This window comes from Diadema setosum, chromosome 20, assembly GCF_964275005.1.
Source record: "Diadema setosum chromosome 20, eeDiaSeto1, whole genome shotgun sequence".
Lineage (NCBI taxonomy): Eukaryota > Metazoa > Echinodermata > Echinoidea > Diadematoida > Diadematidae > Diadema > Diadema setosum.
In genome coordinates this window covers 29588824-29607985 of record NC_092704.1, presented here as the reverse complement: position 1 = coordinate 29607985, position 19162 = coordinate 29588824, and the positions used below count along the sequence as shown (strand labels likewise).

Here is a 19162-nt window from a genome sequence, read left to right as displayed (position 1 = left end):
TATAATACATGTATGTATGTATGTATATATATATATATGTGTGTGTGTGTGTGTGTGTGTATGTATGTACATGTATATGTATATATATATATATATATATATATATATATATATATATATATATATAGATATATATATGCTGAAAGAAATTGGACTGAGGCGGACGTTGCTCTCGCCTTAGTCCAATTTCTTTCAGTATATGCTACCCACAATGAGGCACCACGTACTCCAATTTTCATCCTTTCTCCATCTCACAACTTACATGCATCTCTTCTCAACCCAGAGCAAGATTTTCACTGGTCTGGTGTTGTGACCCTCCATTGTTCACGAAGCTGTAGACTAGATTTCCTCACAGAGGAATAAGCGATAGACTGTCTAAGAACTAAGTGTCACAAAAGAGAGCCCATAGAATAGTTTTGATTTCAGTATCTTTTTTTTTAAGTTTGTTTATTGTTGCTTGCACTTTTCATAGATACGCATAAATACAAACACACACACATACATACACACATATATATTTGTATAGATACATATATACAGATAAAGAAAGAGATAGATGTACAACTATCTTCACTTGGCACGTGATACGTATATGGAAAAAAAAAACATGTATGTACATCAAATAGAGTTATTTGGTGCTGTACATAGTATCACTGCGAAATAATGCACTCTGGTTTATCACGACTGGACATGTGCATTCTAATAATGATTAATTAATTATTTTTTTTTTTTTTAACAAACATGGGGCAATGGTAGGTCCCAAGGATTTGTTATAACGGGAGTCTCCTGTTGTTCTATGAGTATACCGTGAATCATGTGTTGAAATGGCCGAGATATCAAAAAAAAAAAAAAAAAAAAAGAGTCAAACAAAAGGATGAGACCACCACGTTTTGTTAGGACCATTTTGATTTTGGATATTTCACCCATTTTGAACCGATTTTTATAAAATGAACTTTTAATTTCTCCTAGAATTGTATAGGCTCATTCATATTTTGTAGACAGTTTCTCATTATCTGACAAAAAAAAAATAAATACATGAAGTCCCACCCCAACCAAAACTACATCATTCCTTTAAAGAAACATAACTTTCACGGCAAATGCGTGGTGATGCGCTTATATTATCTTTCATGGCTGATATCATTCTTTACATTGAACGTCACCGAGTAACCCTTGATCGAGTAACCCCCGGTGGAGTGTGAACTCCTGATGTTTTCTCATGTAAACGTTCCATTATGCCAGTGACCTGAATCCTGGGGAGGTGCTTTCACACACCTTAATGATTTCTCAAACTGCAACGACAATGTCATTTAATTTCGTTTGTTGTCAGAAATATCACTTCTTCCGCCACCACGTCTTGCTTTCCTGGCTACGTGTTTCCTTTTCCGCGGGTCGCTATGTTTGATTGTTCCCGAGGGCTATAAAGCATTTCAGATACTGATAGCATTAGGTACTTCCTTCGGATGTAGGTAAGGGTACTTTGCCTCCCGCGTTGCGTTCCTCTCGTCGATAATGGCTCCAATTTTCTTCAGATCTGATCGGAATCTGAAAATTAGAGTGAAGGTATACCGGTAATGTGAAAAAAAACACGATTATATTACAAGAGTAAGAACTAACTGCAGAGCAAAACAAACAAATAAACAAACGAAAGAGTAAACAAAATTAAAAACAGACACACAAAACAACAAAAACCTATAATCAACCTTTAATGGTATTTGCTGTAAATCGTTGCAATTTTGCTGAATGATACATTATATAGCTACTGCCGAGCTTGTGTGCAGGTCCAGAAAATGAATTAATGCCAGGCCAGTCAAAAGTCAGTGTTAAACCAGTGATAAAAGGCTTAAAGGGACTGTACAGTACTGGTTGAGGTGAGGATTCAGCTTTAACAGTTTGCGAGATATTTAGATACCACTCTATGAAATGTTAATGCTTTTTTTGGATATCTCAGCCATTTCAAGGACAATTTTCATCAAACAAACGTCGTATCCTTCTTAGAATTACATGCTCATAAGAGGTTTCTCATTATCTCACACACAATAAAAAATGTTATAAACCTGAATCCTCACCTTAAAACGCCTGAGAAGAAAATAAAGGAGGAGACTAACGTCAGGAGAAACTGGCATCCCTTAACTCTTTGTGTTCTTTGAGTGTCTATTGGCACAGAAAATGCCATATCCATTTACACACTGGCTAAAGTTCCTGGCACAGAAAGGGTTACTTACTTTTTCACTGCCTTCTTGCCATATGGGTCGTAGATGTACTGGACTTCGAAGTCGCCGAGGCCGTTGGTCCCGCGGTCGCTGAGCAGCTGGGTGACCAGCATCACGCTCACCGTCATGTCCTTGCTCGGTAACTGAGAGAGGATGTCCTTCTCGTCTCGATCCATCTACAGCGGCGGAAAGATGGGAGAAAGGATCGAGTCAAGGTTGAATCTTAGTGGAATTATGATATATCAATATTATTATGTGAGTGAAAATAACGGAAATGATGGGGTAGAAGTGTTACCCTTTATAACATGTTATAATGTCAAAGCCAGAAATCTTGTCAACTGGCTGTTTTCCTTCGCATCCTCCTCCCTCATTCTTTTCTCTCTACAAAATAGTTTTAGCTACCGTCACCAGTTCTTCTTCTTCTTCTTCTTCTTCTTCTTCTTCTTCTTCTTCTTCTTCTTCTTCTTCTTCTTCCTCCTCCTCCTCCTCCTCCTCCTCCTCCTCTTCTTGATCATCATCATCTTCATCTTCTCTTCCATCTGTCTTTTTATTCCATTTACATCGCGGACTCACCCCCCCATCAAAGGTGTATTGATACCTTTACAGATAAGCAATATTGAATAGCATTAATGTTGTGGTTCTATAAAAATTGTATTGCGAAATCTACCAAGTACAAACCTCAGAACATCACTATTGAGTTGTTACAACTCTGAAATTATAAAATGCGATGCACATATACTATAAATCTTCTCTAATTTCGTAAGAAACCAGAAATTCGTTTCAGATGTGTTTGTGCCAATCATGTAATTTGCATGCGACATATTATGCACATCACTACATCGTATAACATGTCTTTCAATAGAAATGATTGTAATCTCTTTCCATTTCATGGCTGAATGCAGTGAAACTGATATTATTCTGTTTGATACAACAATGTAGGCCTATAATTATAAGTTGACCCGAATGAGAAGTGTGGTTGTTGTTTTTTTTTTTCACTTCAAAGACAACAGTCTCAAAAATTCCTTAGATTAGAATTCAATCTATAAGATTTTCGTGAGGGGCCAATCCATAGATTGAGGAGAGAAAATATTGGCTTTTAAATCTATCAAGACTGAGATATTCGATCTAATTTTGAATTGATCCCTCATCTCAATCCAAAGAATATAGAGAGGCATGAATGAAACTGCAGGCCTACCTTATCCGACGGCGGCCGTCCGAAGAGAAACGACGGGTAGTTGGGAGGGAAGCCGTACTCGTCGTACTGCGAGAAGTTTGCCGCGGCGTGCCCGACGCTGCTGATGAAGATGAAGTTTGTGACGACCTCGATCAGATCTGTCACGGTCTCGAATTTTCCCTCGTTCGGAAGGCCCTGAATGATAATAATGACGACGATGTTGACAGTGGTAAAAGTTACACTGACTTTATGATGACGGTAACAATAATGGCGATAATGATAATAACAACTATGATAATGTCAATGATAATTATGATAATCATTATTAATATCATTATTATTAATATCATTATTATTGTTGTGGTTACCATATCAATACCAATAACAATTACAATTGTTAAAAGAAAAATGATATATAAGCTTACTTGAATATGCAATTGCTGTTAAAGCCTTTCAATTTCTGCGTTCTATCGGTATTTTGAGGCGAGTGTCATTATTATTGTAAAAGCGCATGCCACCAAAATTCTTAAGAGGTACCAAATCGACGAATACGTGGCTAGGTATTGGTAAGACTCTACACATTGTTAATAGAAGTACTGGCGGTAAATTTTTGACTTCATAAACACATATTATATCCTAAACTTACCTTAACACCACAGTGACCAGGGGAGCCCTCGCTAGATGGGGCCATGATCCTTCCCCATTCCTGGATCTCATAATCTGACTTCACCTTGTCGTTCGAGGCTGCATTGTGGCGGCAGAGGAGGAGGAGTAGGAGGAGGACAAGGAGGAGGAGGAGGACGACGACGACGGTGAAAAGGCGTAGGTAGAAGGATAGAGAGTGAGAGAAGGAGTAGGAGAAAGATAGATGAGGAGTGGACAGAGTGGGGATGGTGGGAAAGAAGGAGTAGGGGAGCAAGAGAATAGAAATTAGTATCGATTCATTATCAATGACATCAAAGCATACGTAATTTGAATATTTTGCTATCATTCTTCAGGACCAACGGTTATTAGTCATGTGCCGAAATAACCTTATAAGCTACTGCTAAATATACTGAAGATTGAAGTCGACACACAAAATAGTCCAGTTAACACATATCTATCCATACACTCTTTCTATCCACATTTATAGGTATTAATTGGTCATGCTGAAATAAGGTCATTTCATCTTTCTCGTTATCAACCCAATTCCCAAATCTCTGTCTTGTTATTATCTTAGAATCTTATTGAAGAACATTTTCAATTCAGTCTGGAGTGTCGAGAGAAGGATGGCACGGAAAGAGAAAAATGTTGCTCATCACGACTTACTGTAGTAGTGTTTAACTATTGATGACACATAATCGTGTATCGCTTTTCGCACCAGGAGCGCATCGTCCCGGTAGTGATAATTCGGTAGCACTTCCGGGTCGGCCACTCCCCTATGCTCAAGGTCAGCGAGCAGCGAGCCCTCTCTGTCGAGCGACCATCGTGCCCACGTCCTCTTGATGATCTCAAACATGCCGATCCGACCGATCCCCATACATCGATCAACCCAACCTCCTTCGCTGACCAGTTTAGCCAGGGCACGTCTGCGTAAAAGAAAATGAAAGAAAAGATAAAAGAAATTGACATCAATAAAGGGCTCAAAATAATACTATACTGTACTATAGTTGATCGTAATGACTATGACAGCAAAAAACAAAAACAAAAACAAAACAACAACAAACAAACAAACAAACAAAACACACACCTGCAAATAACCATAGGTGAACAAGTCGGGACTATCTGCATGAGACATGTCGAGTATACCGACTAGATCAGAATAGCGGCAGATTGTACATTTTTTTTGCTTCATACTGATATCCATAAGAAGAATGGCGACTACATATTTTTAGATGGTATAAATCGATACCGGCACAATATCGCATGGGTAAACGTCAGTGGTAAACAATTAAGGAACATCACTGCGTAACATCATTGCGTAACGAAGGAACCCCAAAGTATCAAAATTAGTCTGGATAACGCACCGAGAAGTTGGAGTGCTCAGTAGAGCCGAGAATCGAAGGGTAGAGACTGAAAAGGAGAATGAGATAAATAGGAGGAAGGAGGGTTCGGGCAAACACGACGGACTCACGTGTTTATGGCGATGAGATACAGAAAGTGCGGTGCGAGGAGGCGGAAGATGGGATGAGAGGCTGACAGGCAACGATGCGTTGCTACGGCAACCGACTCAATGACAAGATGGGTGTAGCCGAGGTGTGTGGCTGACTGGTGGAAAGAGGCGTCGGCGTTGTTAAACCACATCTTGGCCATTAGCCACAAGTACTCTTGGTCGGTCGGGAGAAACACCTGTTCAAAATTATTAAAGTGAAGTTCATTGTTAAAGGTTTACGTCTTTACTCCGTCTCACATACCGTCTCCTAAATATTAGTAAAAAATTATACTCTTTTGAACAACGTCCGATTTGTCATATTATGACAATGCATGCCTGTGCTGGCGTAGTTTGGCCTAGGTATGATTTTCTTTTCTTTTTCCGCGAAGAACTAAAAGCCAGTAACTATAGCTGAATCTTAAGAGATTTTACTTTTAATAGTTAAATAGACACATTACCTTGGCAGCAATACTGATCAACAGCAAAGCTTTGCTGCTTGTCTTTATGCATGTATGACCCAACTAATGTTTTTTTTTTATTCAGTGTCACTTCAGATTTTACTCAAGACTTAGCTGATCAAGGTACTCTGAGCTAAAACCTGAAAACTGACAGCAGAAAAAATATATAAATAATAATTAAAAAAAAAATTATGTACAGCCATAAGAACAGAAATGAAGGTAGTGAGTGAGAGCAATGATTCCTGGATGGGAATTACGAACTGGCTTCTGTAATCTTGCAATATAAATTTGAAGATTCGTGACATGGAATAACAGTGACAAGGCAACGGATTGGGATTTATCACCCTTACTGCTGGGCCAGTTACCACCAGGGTCCCGTTTAATAAAACTTGTTATTAGTAACAACTGCTACATTTTTATGACAAATTTGCTCTCAGCCAATCAAATGGACGGATTTCAGTAGATTATAACAACTATCTTAACTTGTTATTGATAACAAGTTTCATGAAACGGGGCTCTGGTGGACTTTACTGGAAGCATATCTCTAGAAAAGACCATAGCGCGATATTCACCCCAGTTTAAAGCTTTGAAACAAGCTCTTCACCAACATTTAAGCATCCGTACTTCATTTCTCCTTTTTAAAATCTAATTTCGATGACTGCATAACGAATCCTGCCTTTGTCCCATGATTTTTGCTTCCTTTTATTTTTCATTTCATTGTAGCAGAATAGATGGGTCGAAGGCTCGACTTGGGATTGACTCAAGCTTTACAGCTTTAAAAAAAAAATGAACAGGTGGATACGCGTAGAATATCTCAGTACAAAATACATCGATTTCATTATTCCGGACTCGGATCAGAGCCGTATAGTCAAGACGGCCTCTCAACATCGTATACCACTGGGTCAACTCGGAGTTTCCACCTACAATGGCGCGGACTCTTACCGGACTGTCTTCCCCGGGCTCTTGGGATAGCTGTATCGCCACTGGCATCAAGTTCCGGTCTTTGTTGACAAAGAAGAGGCACATTGGTGCGCAGATCTGCGTGGGGGAAAAGACGTTCATTTATTTCTCTTTATTTGGTGTTATCACAAACTTCTCAGTAAAACAACATTTTACAGAATGCAATGCCAAAAAAGGAGGTGTTTCTCATCTTGGTCGTTGCCAAAACTATAACCAACAATCATTTATTGCTTTAATTGATGATGGTTGGGGTCAGTGACCAAGTGGCACTCTTTGTGTTGCAGGTTACACAATGGATAAATCAGTCCCTTTTCATCTTGTTTTCAATATGTGCACTATCATTTGACTAAAATCCATTGAATTATATGCCATATCGTTTATGTCTTCTCCACATACCGTTCGATGTGCTTTCTCGAATTATATTAGACGTAGAAAAGAAGAGTGTGCATACGATATAATGCTTCAAAAGCTGCGACATTGAGCATACGATGTTGTAAATCCAGTTTTGCGACCGACACAAAATGATAATCTTTTAATATGATTCTTACCGATCTTCCATCTGTGCATGGCAGATCCTTTAGGATCTCGTAGTCTAGGATGAAGAGACGTTTCATTTCTAGTGCCTCGGCAATCGTCATGCCTTCCAATAGCGGCGCAAGCATGTCATCTGTCACAGGGAATCTGAAAAAAAGGAAACCAAGACTCGCTGGTTATGAGGTCTAGGGGTGGTGGGGGGGGGAACAAATGAACGAATAGATAGATAACAATGACAGAAATTAATGATCTCTAGGGGCGCAATTTGATAGGATATTCGTATATATAATTGTTAAGATTATATGACATTGTGTACCAAGTTATTTGTTTCTATGTTCCTTCCTGGAGGAGAACACAGAACACTGTGCTAACAGGAATGACTCACCCAACATTATTCTTTTTTTCCTTCGTCGTCCCAACGACTTATGGACACGAATGTTTTCCAGGGCAGGAGACACAACTGCATGCTTTGAAATATCATAAATTGGTGACTGTCATAATTTCTATCATATTTCTTTGCGACTTGACTACTTTCTTATAATTTATTCTTAATCCTAAGAGTAAAGCAGAGAAAACAAACAAAATTGTATGCGATACCATGCTCTAATGTATCACCAGTAATTCAATGCACGATGGACCTAGTAGACTTTTCATATCAAAATCCGGTGATAAGTACATATGTACATCAAACACACACGTCGTACTTACTTGTCGGGTATTTCTGTACACAGTCGGATTTGAGTTGGGTTACAGCCTGTGAGTCTCTGGTAGCCAAATTCTTTGTCGGATCTCCAGTTCTCTAAACCCTTTAACATCACAATATAGATAAGAAAGGTTTGAGCATCACTTTCATTGATTTCACCACGTTTGAAAGGAAGGCATATAATAATCATCATGTCATGAGTATATGCAGGGTCCAGTTCTGTTGAAAATATGCTATAGACAGTGATCACAATGTAGATGACGCAGACCAACGCATGTGTACCCATTTACATATACATCTTCTTCTTTTTTTTCCGTGTTCAGTTTGTTCATTTATGGTAAGTTTGTAATAACCTCATGTGAATTCTATTAAACGGCTCTCAGGATATAACAATTTAGTTGAATGAAAATATATTGTTAGTTTAATGACTATGGCTGTGTCTGAGAATCTGCTCAAATAATCGTGTGTTCAGCTAGTGAAAGGATAACAAAATCTTAAATGTAGTTAACAGTGAATATGAATGCCCACTTTAATCATGTTGATGAAATTATTAGATTAAAAACAAATTAGCAACATGAAAAGAAATCGTAGAGCATACACGAGTTTCTGACTATCTATTTAGACGAAATACAAATTGTACTTTTACGTGAGACATTACAGATCAATAATCGTTCGTTTATCTATAAATTTATCACGTAATGTAATACGCCGCGAGAAACACGAGTTTCTGGGTATCTGCAAGGACGAAATAGAAATTGTACTTTTAAGTCATCATGCCCTGCATTGCTGTTTCGTATTTTTGTCATCTAATGTAACGTGCTGGACTTACATAAGGTTTTGGAAGTTTTCCACGATAGAGCTCTGATATATCATCCAGCGTCTGCCATGCATCCGTGGTAAGGGTGATAATCTTAGCCTGGAGCATGAGGGAAGCCTTGTTCTTCACGATATCCCACTGCAAAAATCACCACAAAAGGCGGGAAAAGAAAGAGGTACGAGCACTGGTTATGATTATCCGCTCTTCCGTGTCATTTTACAGCATCCCCAAGACTATACCCCGTGACGTAATAATGAGCATTAGGTAACGAGGGAGAGATAAAGTTATATATAAGAGAGGAAAACTGAGGGAAAAAGATAAAAGAAAGACAGTAAAAGGAGACGGAGATGGGAAGCTCGGCAGTAAAGACAGAGATGAAAAGAATAGAAACCATATAAATGAATGGAATGAGAATGAGGTTAGGCAGGTAGATCTCACGATGATAAAGAGCGAAGACGAGACTGAGTCAATACACGTAAATGGAGCAAAACCAGTGAAAGAAAGAAAAGTAATAAATGAAGGCCAAAAAGGTTTTATAGAATATACAGATTGAAGTAAGAAGAAATGGGGAAAGATATAGGAGAGTTGTCATATTAAATCATCGATTTAAAGATATTAATAGCAATTTACACTTTAAATGAAGTATTATTATAAAAAATGTAAATACTTACAACTTGGTCTGAATACAAAACAATTACCGCTAAATAAAAATTATTTCTCCCTCATTGTTCGAAAAATTACTATATTAAAAACCTCAGCCTCGGGCACATATGTATCAAAATCAGCTGTAAAGAAAAGAATGCTACACAAATCTTTATAGGAATAACATACAAAATAATAGCTCACATTGTCTTTTATTATTGTCACTTCATGTAGCATTTGCAGTTCTACAGGGGGTGAAGCCCCAGCGTAGTTAGGAAACAAAAAGAAATGACCAAATGCTGGCCAATGAGGAAGTCATTAACAATTTGACTTCTACAAGCATTTTGACATTTTGTGGTAGTGGTTATGGTGTTTTGAAAGGGTTAGAAAGTAATGCCACCAAGGGGGAAAATTCCTCTTTTTGTTAGTTTTTGTGTTTTTTTTTTGAATTTTCTTGAAGTGACCAAGTTGGAAGGGAATTTAGATCTCAAGAGAATCGAAAACAGAACATCACCATCTTCTTGCTGGGAAGAGGTGCAGCTATTTATGTGAGCCTCCGTTTACGTTAAACGAGCAGAAATATAATGTCTCTCAATGTTTGTAAATGTTTCTGACTTAACACACTCTAAAAATGAAATAGTAAATCAACAATTCAAAGGTTGTCACTCCTCTAACCTTTTAATAAATGCTAAATTTAACATACAAAATATTAGATCTACCATTTTGAATAATTATCAAATTTAACATTTTATACAAAAGGTTAAATTTAGAACTCATAATGTTAGATTTACCATCTTTCAAATGGTAGTTCAATGTTTTAAGTGTTGAATTTAACATTTTGCAAAAGGTTAAATTTAACACCGAAAATGTTAGGTTTACCATTTTTTAAATGGTAGTTCAATGTTTATAATTTAATTTCAAGTGTTAACTTTGAAATCTTGAGATTTGAATTTAACAATTAACTGCTGGTATAACTGCATTCTAAAAAAAAAAATGGTTAATCGACATTTTAAATGTCATTCAACATTCAAAATTTAAGGTTTACAATGTTTTAAATTAAATTTTGAGAATTTTACTGCGCAATTTTGGTGAGATAGTGTGTTTTGTGATACAATGAAACCATACATACACATCAAATGTCGTAATTCAAACACTGATGAAATCACTGCAACCAAAGGTAAACTGGCACTTTAAATTCAACATTCAAAATTTAAGGTTTACAATGTTTTAAATGATAGTTCAACAGTTTGAGTGTTAGATTGAAAATTTAATAAAAGGTTAAAGAATGACATTTAAAATGTCGATTAACCATTTTATTTTTTTTAGAATGCAGTTATACCAGCAGTTAAACCAGTTGCTAATATTTAGCGAGAGGAAGAGAGAGAAGTGGGAGATAAAGATCAAGAAAGAATGATAATACTAATTATATGTCTCGGCATCCCTCTGAGTAAGCCATCTCTCTTACCTTATAATCGTTGGAGAATGATTCGTCTACGGGAAAGTCCTTAACCTGCAGAAGACAGAAAAAAGGAGAGAAAGTTATCAATGAGAAAACAGCCTGTAGATAGATGGAAAGTTCACTGGAAGCAGAAAAGAGAACAGGATCACTAAACAATATCAATAAAAACAAAGACCTGAAGACGTTAAACGTCAATGAACTGATATAACGAAGACAAATAGCCATGAAACCGTTTTGCTATTATGTATCGTGAAACAGATTCAGGCATTTTACATTGTTTACAAGCACACGCATACATTTCTCAAGTTGCTAGAAAATTGAAAGTTATTCAAAGACTGGTATTCCTGCTTTAGACATGTGCGTGTAAGTCTGTGAGTGTATGTATATATGTATGTATATGTATATGTATGTCTGTGTGTGTTCGTGTGTGTTTCTATGGTAATTTCTATAGTGATCTGACCTCGCTCAAAACTTACATGGGGGAGAGAGCGCGATGAAGGGATCAAAGGTCGCTGTATTGATTATTGACGCCAAAAATAGTGGTGTGGGTTTTGGTAGGAGTGGTGTATTGTGGCGTAATGAGAGACATGAAAAGAATTATGTGGGTAACAACACCGAGAGGAACGTAAAATAGGTGCATGGTAAACCACATGACATAATCTTTCCGCGGCGCGTGGACGGACTTGTTCTGCTGAGGAAACAAATGTATCATATTACGATACATTTTCTAATGAGAAGGTGCATATTCAATACAAAGTTTAATGATAACAATTTAGTGTTAAAAAGATACAAAAATGTTTGTGAATTCATACAATTTTTTTTTTTATGGGAAAGTTTATCGTGTGTCATGTGTTTTTGTTACTGTACATCAATATTTCTGCTGATGCTATGATAATTTCGTTAACACTATAAGTATATAATATTCTACACGCCATATAGATTGTAGGATGTACATCAAATATTTCCTCATTTTATTGTCAGCTATCTTGTGTAATCTGTGCTGATTTGTAAGGTATCAATATTTTGTGTCATCTTTGCTTTGTTTTACTTGTTATAATGTTTATGCTTTATTTTTTCTTCAGTGATGGAAATAAATGACATGGAATAGAAATAACTTGAAAGTTTGATATAGGTCCTCCGGAAAAGTAAATATAAAACGGAGAAAACGCACACATACACTCAAACACACACCCAAATGGTCACATATCATAAACAAGCTAAATGTGCTTTGTCGTGACAATAATGATGAGAGTTATGGACGATATAATTGTAAGAAGGACAAGACTTAGTAAATGAACGCATTTGGATAGAAAAATAGCACACTGTACAAGAATATAAAGAGAAGAACGAGAAGCAAAATTAGAGAACTCTAGACTCGGATGTTTTTATACTCATAACATGGTCACCAGATCAGCCTTTTTCTGAATTATGTAAGTCACATCATTACGCTAAAATGGTCACTGGATTGATAACCATGTCACGTTGTACGATATTGATCATATTTATCTCAGACGCTATGCAAGGCGTAGAGATCTTGTTGCTATTGTCATCACTATCATCGTCATCGTCATCACCATTAACATTATTGGCTAAAAACTATTAGTTACAAAATGAAGTTGATAGATTAATATTCTTCAATTGCTGATACGTGTTACAAGCGACACACACACACACACACACACACACACACGTACACACGTACACGTACACATCACAAAAAGTCTGAAATTGAACCGATCCTACATCTCACTAATATACTTTTTCCCCTTTCCATTCATGCCATCAGCTGATAATTGGGGACAAACAATGATATCTTAAAAACTTTTTTGTTGAGATTTTCCTCATGTCGAATGCAAGAGAGTTACTGTTTCTCTGCATATGATAGTAACCGGGGTACTAGGCCTGCAGTTCGTTTCATTGTTTTCGCATTCTGAAAAGAAAAAAAGAATTCTGTTGTGTCAGCACTTTAATATACTCGTATGTACATAGTATATACTAAAATAAAATAATTAACACACGTGATATGTTACTATAAGTAGGCCTACATGAATGCTGCACCAGCATGACCAAACAGAATACCACTTAAATTTACAAATTACCATTATAATCTGAAATGTAATTTGATATTTAAAAAAATCGTAAACAGAACACACACACGCACACAGACAGAAGAACATGAAGAAAAGACCATGAGGCATGGCCGGGTCCTTACCTGGGGTATCAGTCCCTCCTGTTTACTCTCAAGTTGATACAGTTCCCGCTTCCGCTCCAATTCCCGCTTCCTCTGCTCCTTCTGCTCATCATCCTGGGGCAAGCTGGTGTCGTACTTCTTGAGATTGAGGCGTGCGTCCGCCCTCACCCAGCGATGGACTGGGAATACGAACCGCTTCTTCGTCGGCTCGTGCTCGACCTCGACCATGTCCACGAACCAATCGTCGTCCGACTCGCCTCTCCATAGTTCTATGCGCTCCACGGGCCCGAAGCTGGCCAGGCGCGACACGGGATAGCAGTCGACGTCGCCCCGCTCGAAGTCATCTTTCCATCGGCAGTTCAGTGATATGTCTCGGGAACGCTCTCCACGCTCGTTGTAGAACGCTATGAAGACGTCGGCGTCGGTGCCAGCTCCCTTACGGTCACCTGTCCGCACATGCACCGTGTAGTCCGGCTTCACCTTGCGCGAAACCCCGCTACCCATGTCTCTCTTCGTTGCAGCTATAGACTTGAAGTCGACCTTTTGCGCTCCTTTCTTGTTATAAGGGTCCCTGTTTCACCTGAGATAATCTCTAACTGAAAGCAGCGTTTTCAAGAAGAAGCAGTGTTGTCAAGATATGAAGCGAGGGATGAAATAATTTGAAACGAGGGCTTACTTTTCCCCGTTGAACCGTCCGCGATGATGCTCTAGTCAAAATATCCTGCTTCTCACTGACGAGAAGTGGCCATGAAGGCAATCGATTGTTTACCTGCGTATCCATGGGTTTGAGGCATTGTGCGTGGCACCCATTGTGCTTGATAGATGTAGGGCAAGGGGACATTACATAACACAACGTTCTTGACGTCAAATGAACCGGTTACATGATTTGTTACGGGCAATTTTAAACCGCTAAAACCTACTCTTCAAAACAGTTTGACAATGACCTTCTTAGCTGTCTAAATCTTTTCGAAAGGATACGCTTGAGAAAGACACACAGGCACTTACGTCAACTCAACATAACACAAAATATAGAGTGAAAACTGCAAAGAGAAAAAATGTTGCAGAAGTACTAGAAAAAAAAATGTAGATAATTGTTTAATCATAATCATGTAAGTCTATTCTCCTATATGAATTCACAACTATATTATATATAATAATTATATATATATATATATATATATATATATATGTTATATATGCATATATATAATATCGTGTATATATATATATATAATTGTATATATATATATATATATATATATATATATAAAGACGATGAAGACAAACAAGTTGACATAATGCATTAGAATCCAACTTCATTTATTTGTAAACCAAATTTTCGACCCTTGCACGGATCTTCCTCAGGAAGATCCCTGAGGAAGATCCGTGCAAGGGTCGAAAATTTGGTTTACAAATAAATGAAGTTGGATTCTAATGCATTATGTCAACTTGTTTGTCTTCATCGTCTTCATGCTCTTATTCCAACACGCGGATAATAATACCATTATATATATATATATATAGATATATATATATATATATATATATATATATAGCTATATATATATATATGTTAATTAAAGATGAATCTTAAATTGATTTCTAGGAGAGAAAGATCATCTACTTGGTTATATATTTATTGCTCTATTTCTGAAAGACAGATTCTCATTGGGCATTGTTCATAACAATAACCATGTATTATCTTGTGTCACTCTTGACTAGTTTGAAGGAGTTTGACTTCTATAAACTAATAAGAACGTGACACAGCGAGTTTCCCTAAATCAGAGGGAAACGGAAGTAACATTTCTGAAAATAATGATTTTATTTCTTGAGTGATCCGATGGTCAATGTCAATATGTGAATTATCCGGCTTGTGTGATTTCGGAACTCACTGCTGAGCTGTATTCTCTCTTTCTCTGATAGCAAGAGGCTAAAGATATTGAAAGACGTAGGATTTCGCCCTATAAAATAATTGAGATTAGTAATTGTAGTCTGGCATGAGACAATCGAAAGATTGGAGAGTAATCTATTGCAAGCATGTTTATATGGCTGTCATAATTTCTTTGATAACAATCATGGTTTCAAAGGGACAAATCTGGCAGAAGACTATCATGATGGTCACATTATACTGGGATTTCTTATGGTATTCTTTTTTACACATTTACTCTGAAGAGTCAGTAAGTTTTCTACATTAATGGAAAAACAAGTGGTAGAGTTCCCTCACATGAGCCTGTATATCTCAACAATTATTCCACTTCAATATGTTAAGGTCTGGAAACAGACTTCTGGATAATAAGGCGGTAAAGGGGAGAACAGTACTTTTGTAGTTTTCGCGTCATACTCTCCTGCTCAACATGTAAATTGAAAATGATATTATGGTAAACTAAATTCATATCTTAATTAACAAACACAAATACATCCAAACACGCATATATGTACTGTAAATATAATAATAATAATAATAATAATAATAATAATAATAATAATAATAATAATAATAATAATAATAATAATTATTATTATTATTATTATTATTATTATTATTATTGCTATTATTATTATTATTATTATTATCATTATCATTATTATTATTATGTAGAGAGAGAGAGAGAGAGGAAAATGTATACACCATGACATATCTCATGCATAAATACAACATACATGTGTACAGACATTTCTTTCTGAGCTATCTACTCAAGTACGGACCAGCTGAAGAACAGTCATTGGCTGAAGCCGGTTCCGTGCGAAAATAAAATAAACTGAACTGAACTGAACTGAACGTTTGCATTGCAAAACAAATACAGCATCTTACTGATGTAAGAGTATAGATTCAATTGTCTCAATCTTAGGACAACAAAATCAAGCGATTTATCGGAGCTGCGTTTGATTCTTGTTTGCAAAAAAAAACAAACAAACCAACAACACTACTTCTTCTATCGCTTGTTCCCTAAGTAAGCACTTTTAAGTTAACAAATCATTTCAGACAGATGCAGTTTAATGCAAGATATATGTAAAACGATTCAGAATGTGGCACATTTCGTCATTGCTCTTCCTTTGTTGTATATTGGTTATGAAACTCGAGGCAGAGAGTTTTAAATCATATTTTTACGTTAACCTTTTTTTTTTTTACAGTGTTTTCTCCCTCGTGGACAAAAAGAAGGAAATATATGGAAAAGAAGATGAAAAACTCTGAATTCTATACAGTAATAGGTGCGCCAACTTCTCCTTACTCCGTACGATATTAGGAATTCATGGCAAAAGTTCAAAAGGGGGAAATTATTGATTGCCATCTTATATGTACTGCGTCTTCAATCTAGAATTATTATCATTATTATCAACTATAAAGAGGAGAGAATTGAAAAGCGATCAATTCACTTTTACTCTGGGTTCAATAAATGCCAGTGGACATCACATGGCCGTATGTTTCAAACTCACCCGGTCACGAGATCGCATTTAGAACCGTTTTAACTTTAAAAACGTATCCGTTTTTTTCTATACTCTCTGTTTTCTTTCTCTCACGCAATACACAATTTTCCTCTATTTTTTAATATTGGAGCTCCATTGTTCACGAAACTGGTCTCTCACGACTTGAGATTTTCCTGTTAGAGAATAGATCTATGGTATACATATTTGTAAAGACAGAAAAATAACCTTTCATCGTTTAACTGAAGCTATCGATTGGTTCATGATGGCCGTAAGCTGTCGTTTTTCGCGGAATATGGCTCAAGCGAGTCATGCAGTTTTCTATCACGTAACTTTAACTTTTTGATAACCCTTGGGAGTAAAAGCAAGCATAAAATCAATAGATATAATGACACTGAAAAATCAAGCGAGAAATCAAAGTCGCTCTGATAATGATAGTAGCTGCTTCTTCTTAAATCTTTCTCACCCAAGACATTTTAAGTGATAATTTACCGATGAGAAATTTTGTGAATGTAGTTTGATTGATTATCCAGTTTACTGAACAGGGGTTGATCTTTTATTTTCTTTGCTGTCATAAAGCTGAGAAGCCGATGGGAAACTATTCTCTCCGTGATTTTCACAAGTAAATCCAGTCGAAGAGATTTAGTTAGGGTTTTTCAAACAAACCTGAATGAATCAAAATCTACATCAATAAGAAAGTCTTTCCTATAGATATTCTGAATTGTTGGGTTGACTTTAATCAATATCACAACTATCTTCTGCAAGCAAGATGTGTTGTGTGTTAACAAAGAGGAAAAGCCCCAGGCATGTTATTCAAATTACCCGAAATTAACATCGGAGAATACGAAAATAAAGCAGCTAACATTGATGATTTTGCAAGAAATACCCTCACATTTGGACAAGACTTTGGAAAAACATGGAATGTGGCAGTGATCGGAAGGACGAAAAGAAGAAAGAATGAGACCCCAAAAAAAAAAGAAAAAAAAAAAAGAAAAGGGAGAACATGAAGGAGAGCCAACAATAATATCTTGTAAGTTGTATTCAGAAAAAAATTATGTGGTGACAAATCTAGCGTGAAATAAATACAGTGATATTCAAGTAACAAAATTAATAATTACATACTTCGATGGTGTTCAAGCTTACTTAAGTGCCCAGATTAAGGCAGACCACTATCAATGTGTGTGTGCGTGTGTGTTCTGTGTGCATGTGTGTGTGTAGAGTTGTGTGTGTATGTGTGTGTGTGTGCTCGCGCTCGTGATATTGAGTATCTTTATATCTTTGCCTTTTCCATTTCCTATCATCCTATTGCATAGTTTGACAAGCTGAGACTTTTAGAGCATCTTTCTCTGTTCTTAATTCTATTTACTTACATTATGTGCATGCGCACTGGAACCCGCAGTTACCTTAAAGGACATCTGGAGAGCAAAATATATCTGTGCTTAATCAGTGTCGTCACACACTGACAGTCGAGAAAGCTCCCCGGAGACACATCGAATGCCAGCACCAGGTACACTCTTCTTCAGTTCAATTTCAAGGGGTATTTTATGCCAACTACTATTTTGTCCGCTCTCGTTACTTGAAATTTACGTATTTCAATGGTTCATTTAGTTTTGTAGTTGTTTTGATTAATTTCTCAATGCTAATTCTCGCGCATAGATAAGCTTTACTGGTTCGCTTCAGAAAAAATGATTTTTTTTTTTCACGAGCAGTGTTTAGGTCTAATTGTTCTTTCAACAATATTGTTAGTTAAATGGGCTAGTTCCATGGTTCAGTTTTGCAGCTTTCTGTCTTTGCTAATTATTATGTGTGTATTTGAAGTGTTGTGCATTTTGTGAAAGCACTTGAATAACATGTATTTTCTTTTCTGGCCACCCTGAGTACTATACGAAAGTTGTATCGTATCAAATGGTTTTATGTTACGATTAAGGTAAAAAAAAAAATGAAAACGATGTTTGTTTCAGAAATTGGATGGAAACAATTTACTATGAAATCCTTACCTTGTTACCTTCTTTAAAAAACAACAACAACAGAGTGACACGAGATCTTTGCTGCCGCTTATTCCATTTCTTTTCATTCCTCTTTTTCTATTATTTTTATTGAACCTGAAAGCCACACAATGTTTACATTGATTTCCATATTTTGAGCAAAATCTAACAACATGCTATTAATTTTACTACACTTCAAATTCAAAATCAAAATCAATCAAAACCTCACTTTCCTTTTTTTTCAACAGAACGTAAAGAGAAATGATTTATGTGAAATAGATAATATATTATTTAAAATTAAAACAAAGGCAGCAAAAGAATAACAACATATTTAGGTCTATGTCCGGTACAAGAAGAGGCATGCATAGGCAAACGTATTTACACAATATACGTTCTGCGAAAAATGGAGGTACCGACTTTAAAAAACAAAAACAAAATAAAAAACAAAAACCTATGCTTGTACTTTGTGGGTAAC

The 19162-nt window shown here is 36.5% G+C and overlaps 1 protein-coding gene across 1 annotated transcript; it reads right to left on the bottom strand.

Annotated features, from left to right (window-relative positions):
• Nucleotides 1-1427: 1427 nt before the first annotated feature.
• Nucleotides 1428-13783, bottom strand: LOC140243594 (allene oxide synthase-lipoxygenase protein-like). The gene is made up of 12 exons (XM_072323259.1): nucleotides 13301-13783; nucleotides 11095-11139; nucleotides 9000-9125; nucleotides 8176-8273; nucleotides 7482-7614; nucleotides 6916-7011; nucleotides 5498-5712; nucleotides 4693-4952; nucleotides 4031-4128; nucleotides 3406-3579; nucleotides 2223-2386; nucleotides 1428-1542 (listed from the first exon to the last, which is right to left on the bottom strand). Exons 1-12 carry the CDS (start codon nucleotides 13781-13783, stop codon nucleotides 1428-1430), a joined length of 2007 nt encoding a protein of 668 aa, XP_072179360.1.
• Nucleotides 13784-19162: the final 5379 nt, after the last annotated feature.

Bases quoted from the DNA above. Each gene is read 5' to 3' on its own strand.
- LOC140243594 (XM_072323259.1), bottom strand. From the start codon at position 13,783: ATGGGTAGCGGGGTTTCGCGCAAGGTGAAGCCGGACTACACGGTGCAT. The intron at 11,140-13,300 runs GTAAGGACCCGG...TGTCTTCTGCAG, and splicing joins AGGAGGGACTGATACCCCAG to GTTAAGGACTTTCCCGTAGA. The intron at 8,274-8,999 runs GTAAGTCCAGCA...GTGATGTTAAAG, and splicing joins GAAAACTTCCAAAACCTTAT to GGTTTAGAGAACTGGAGATC.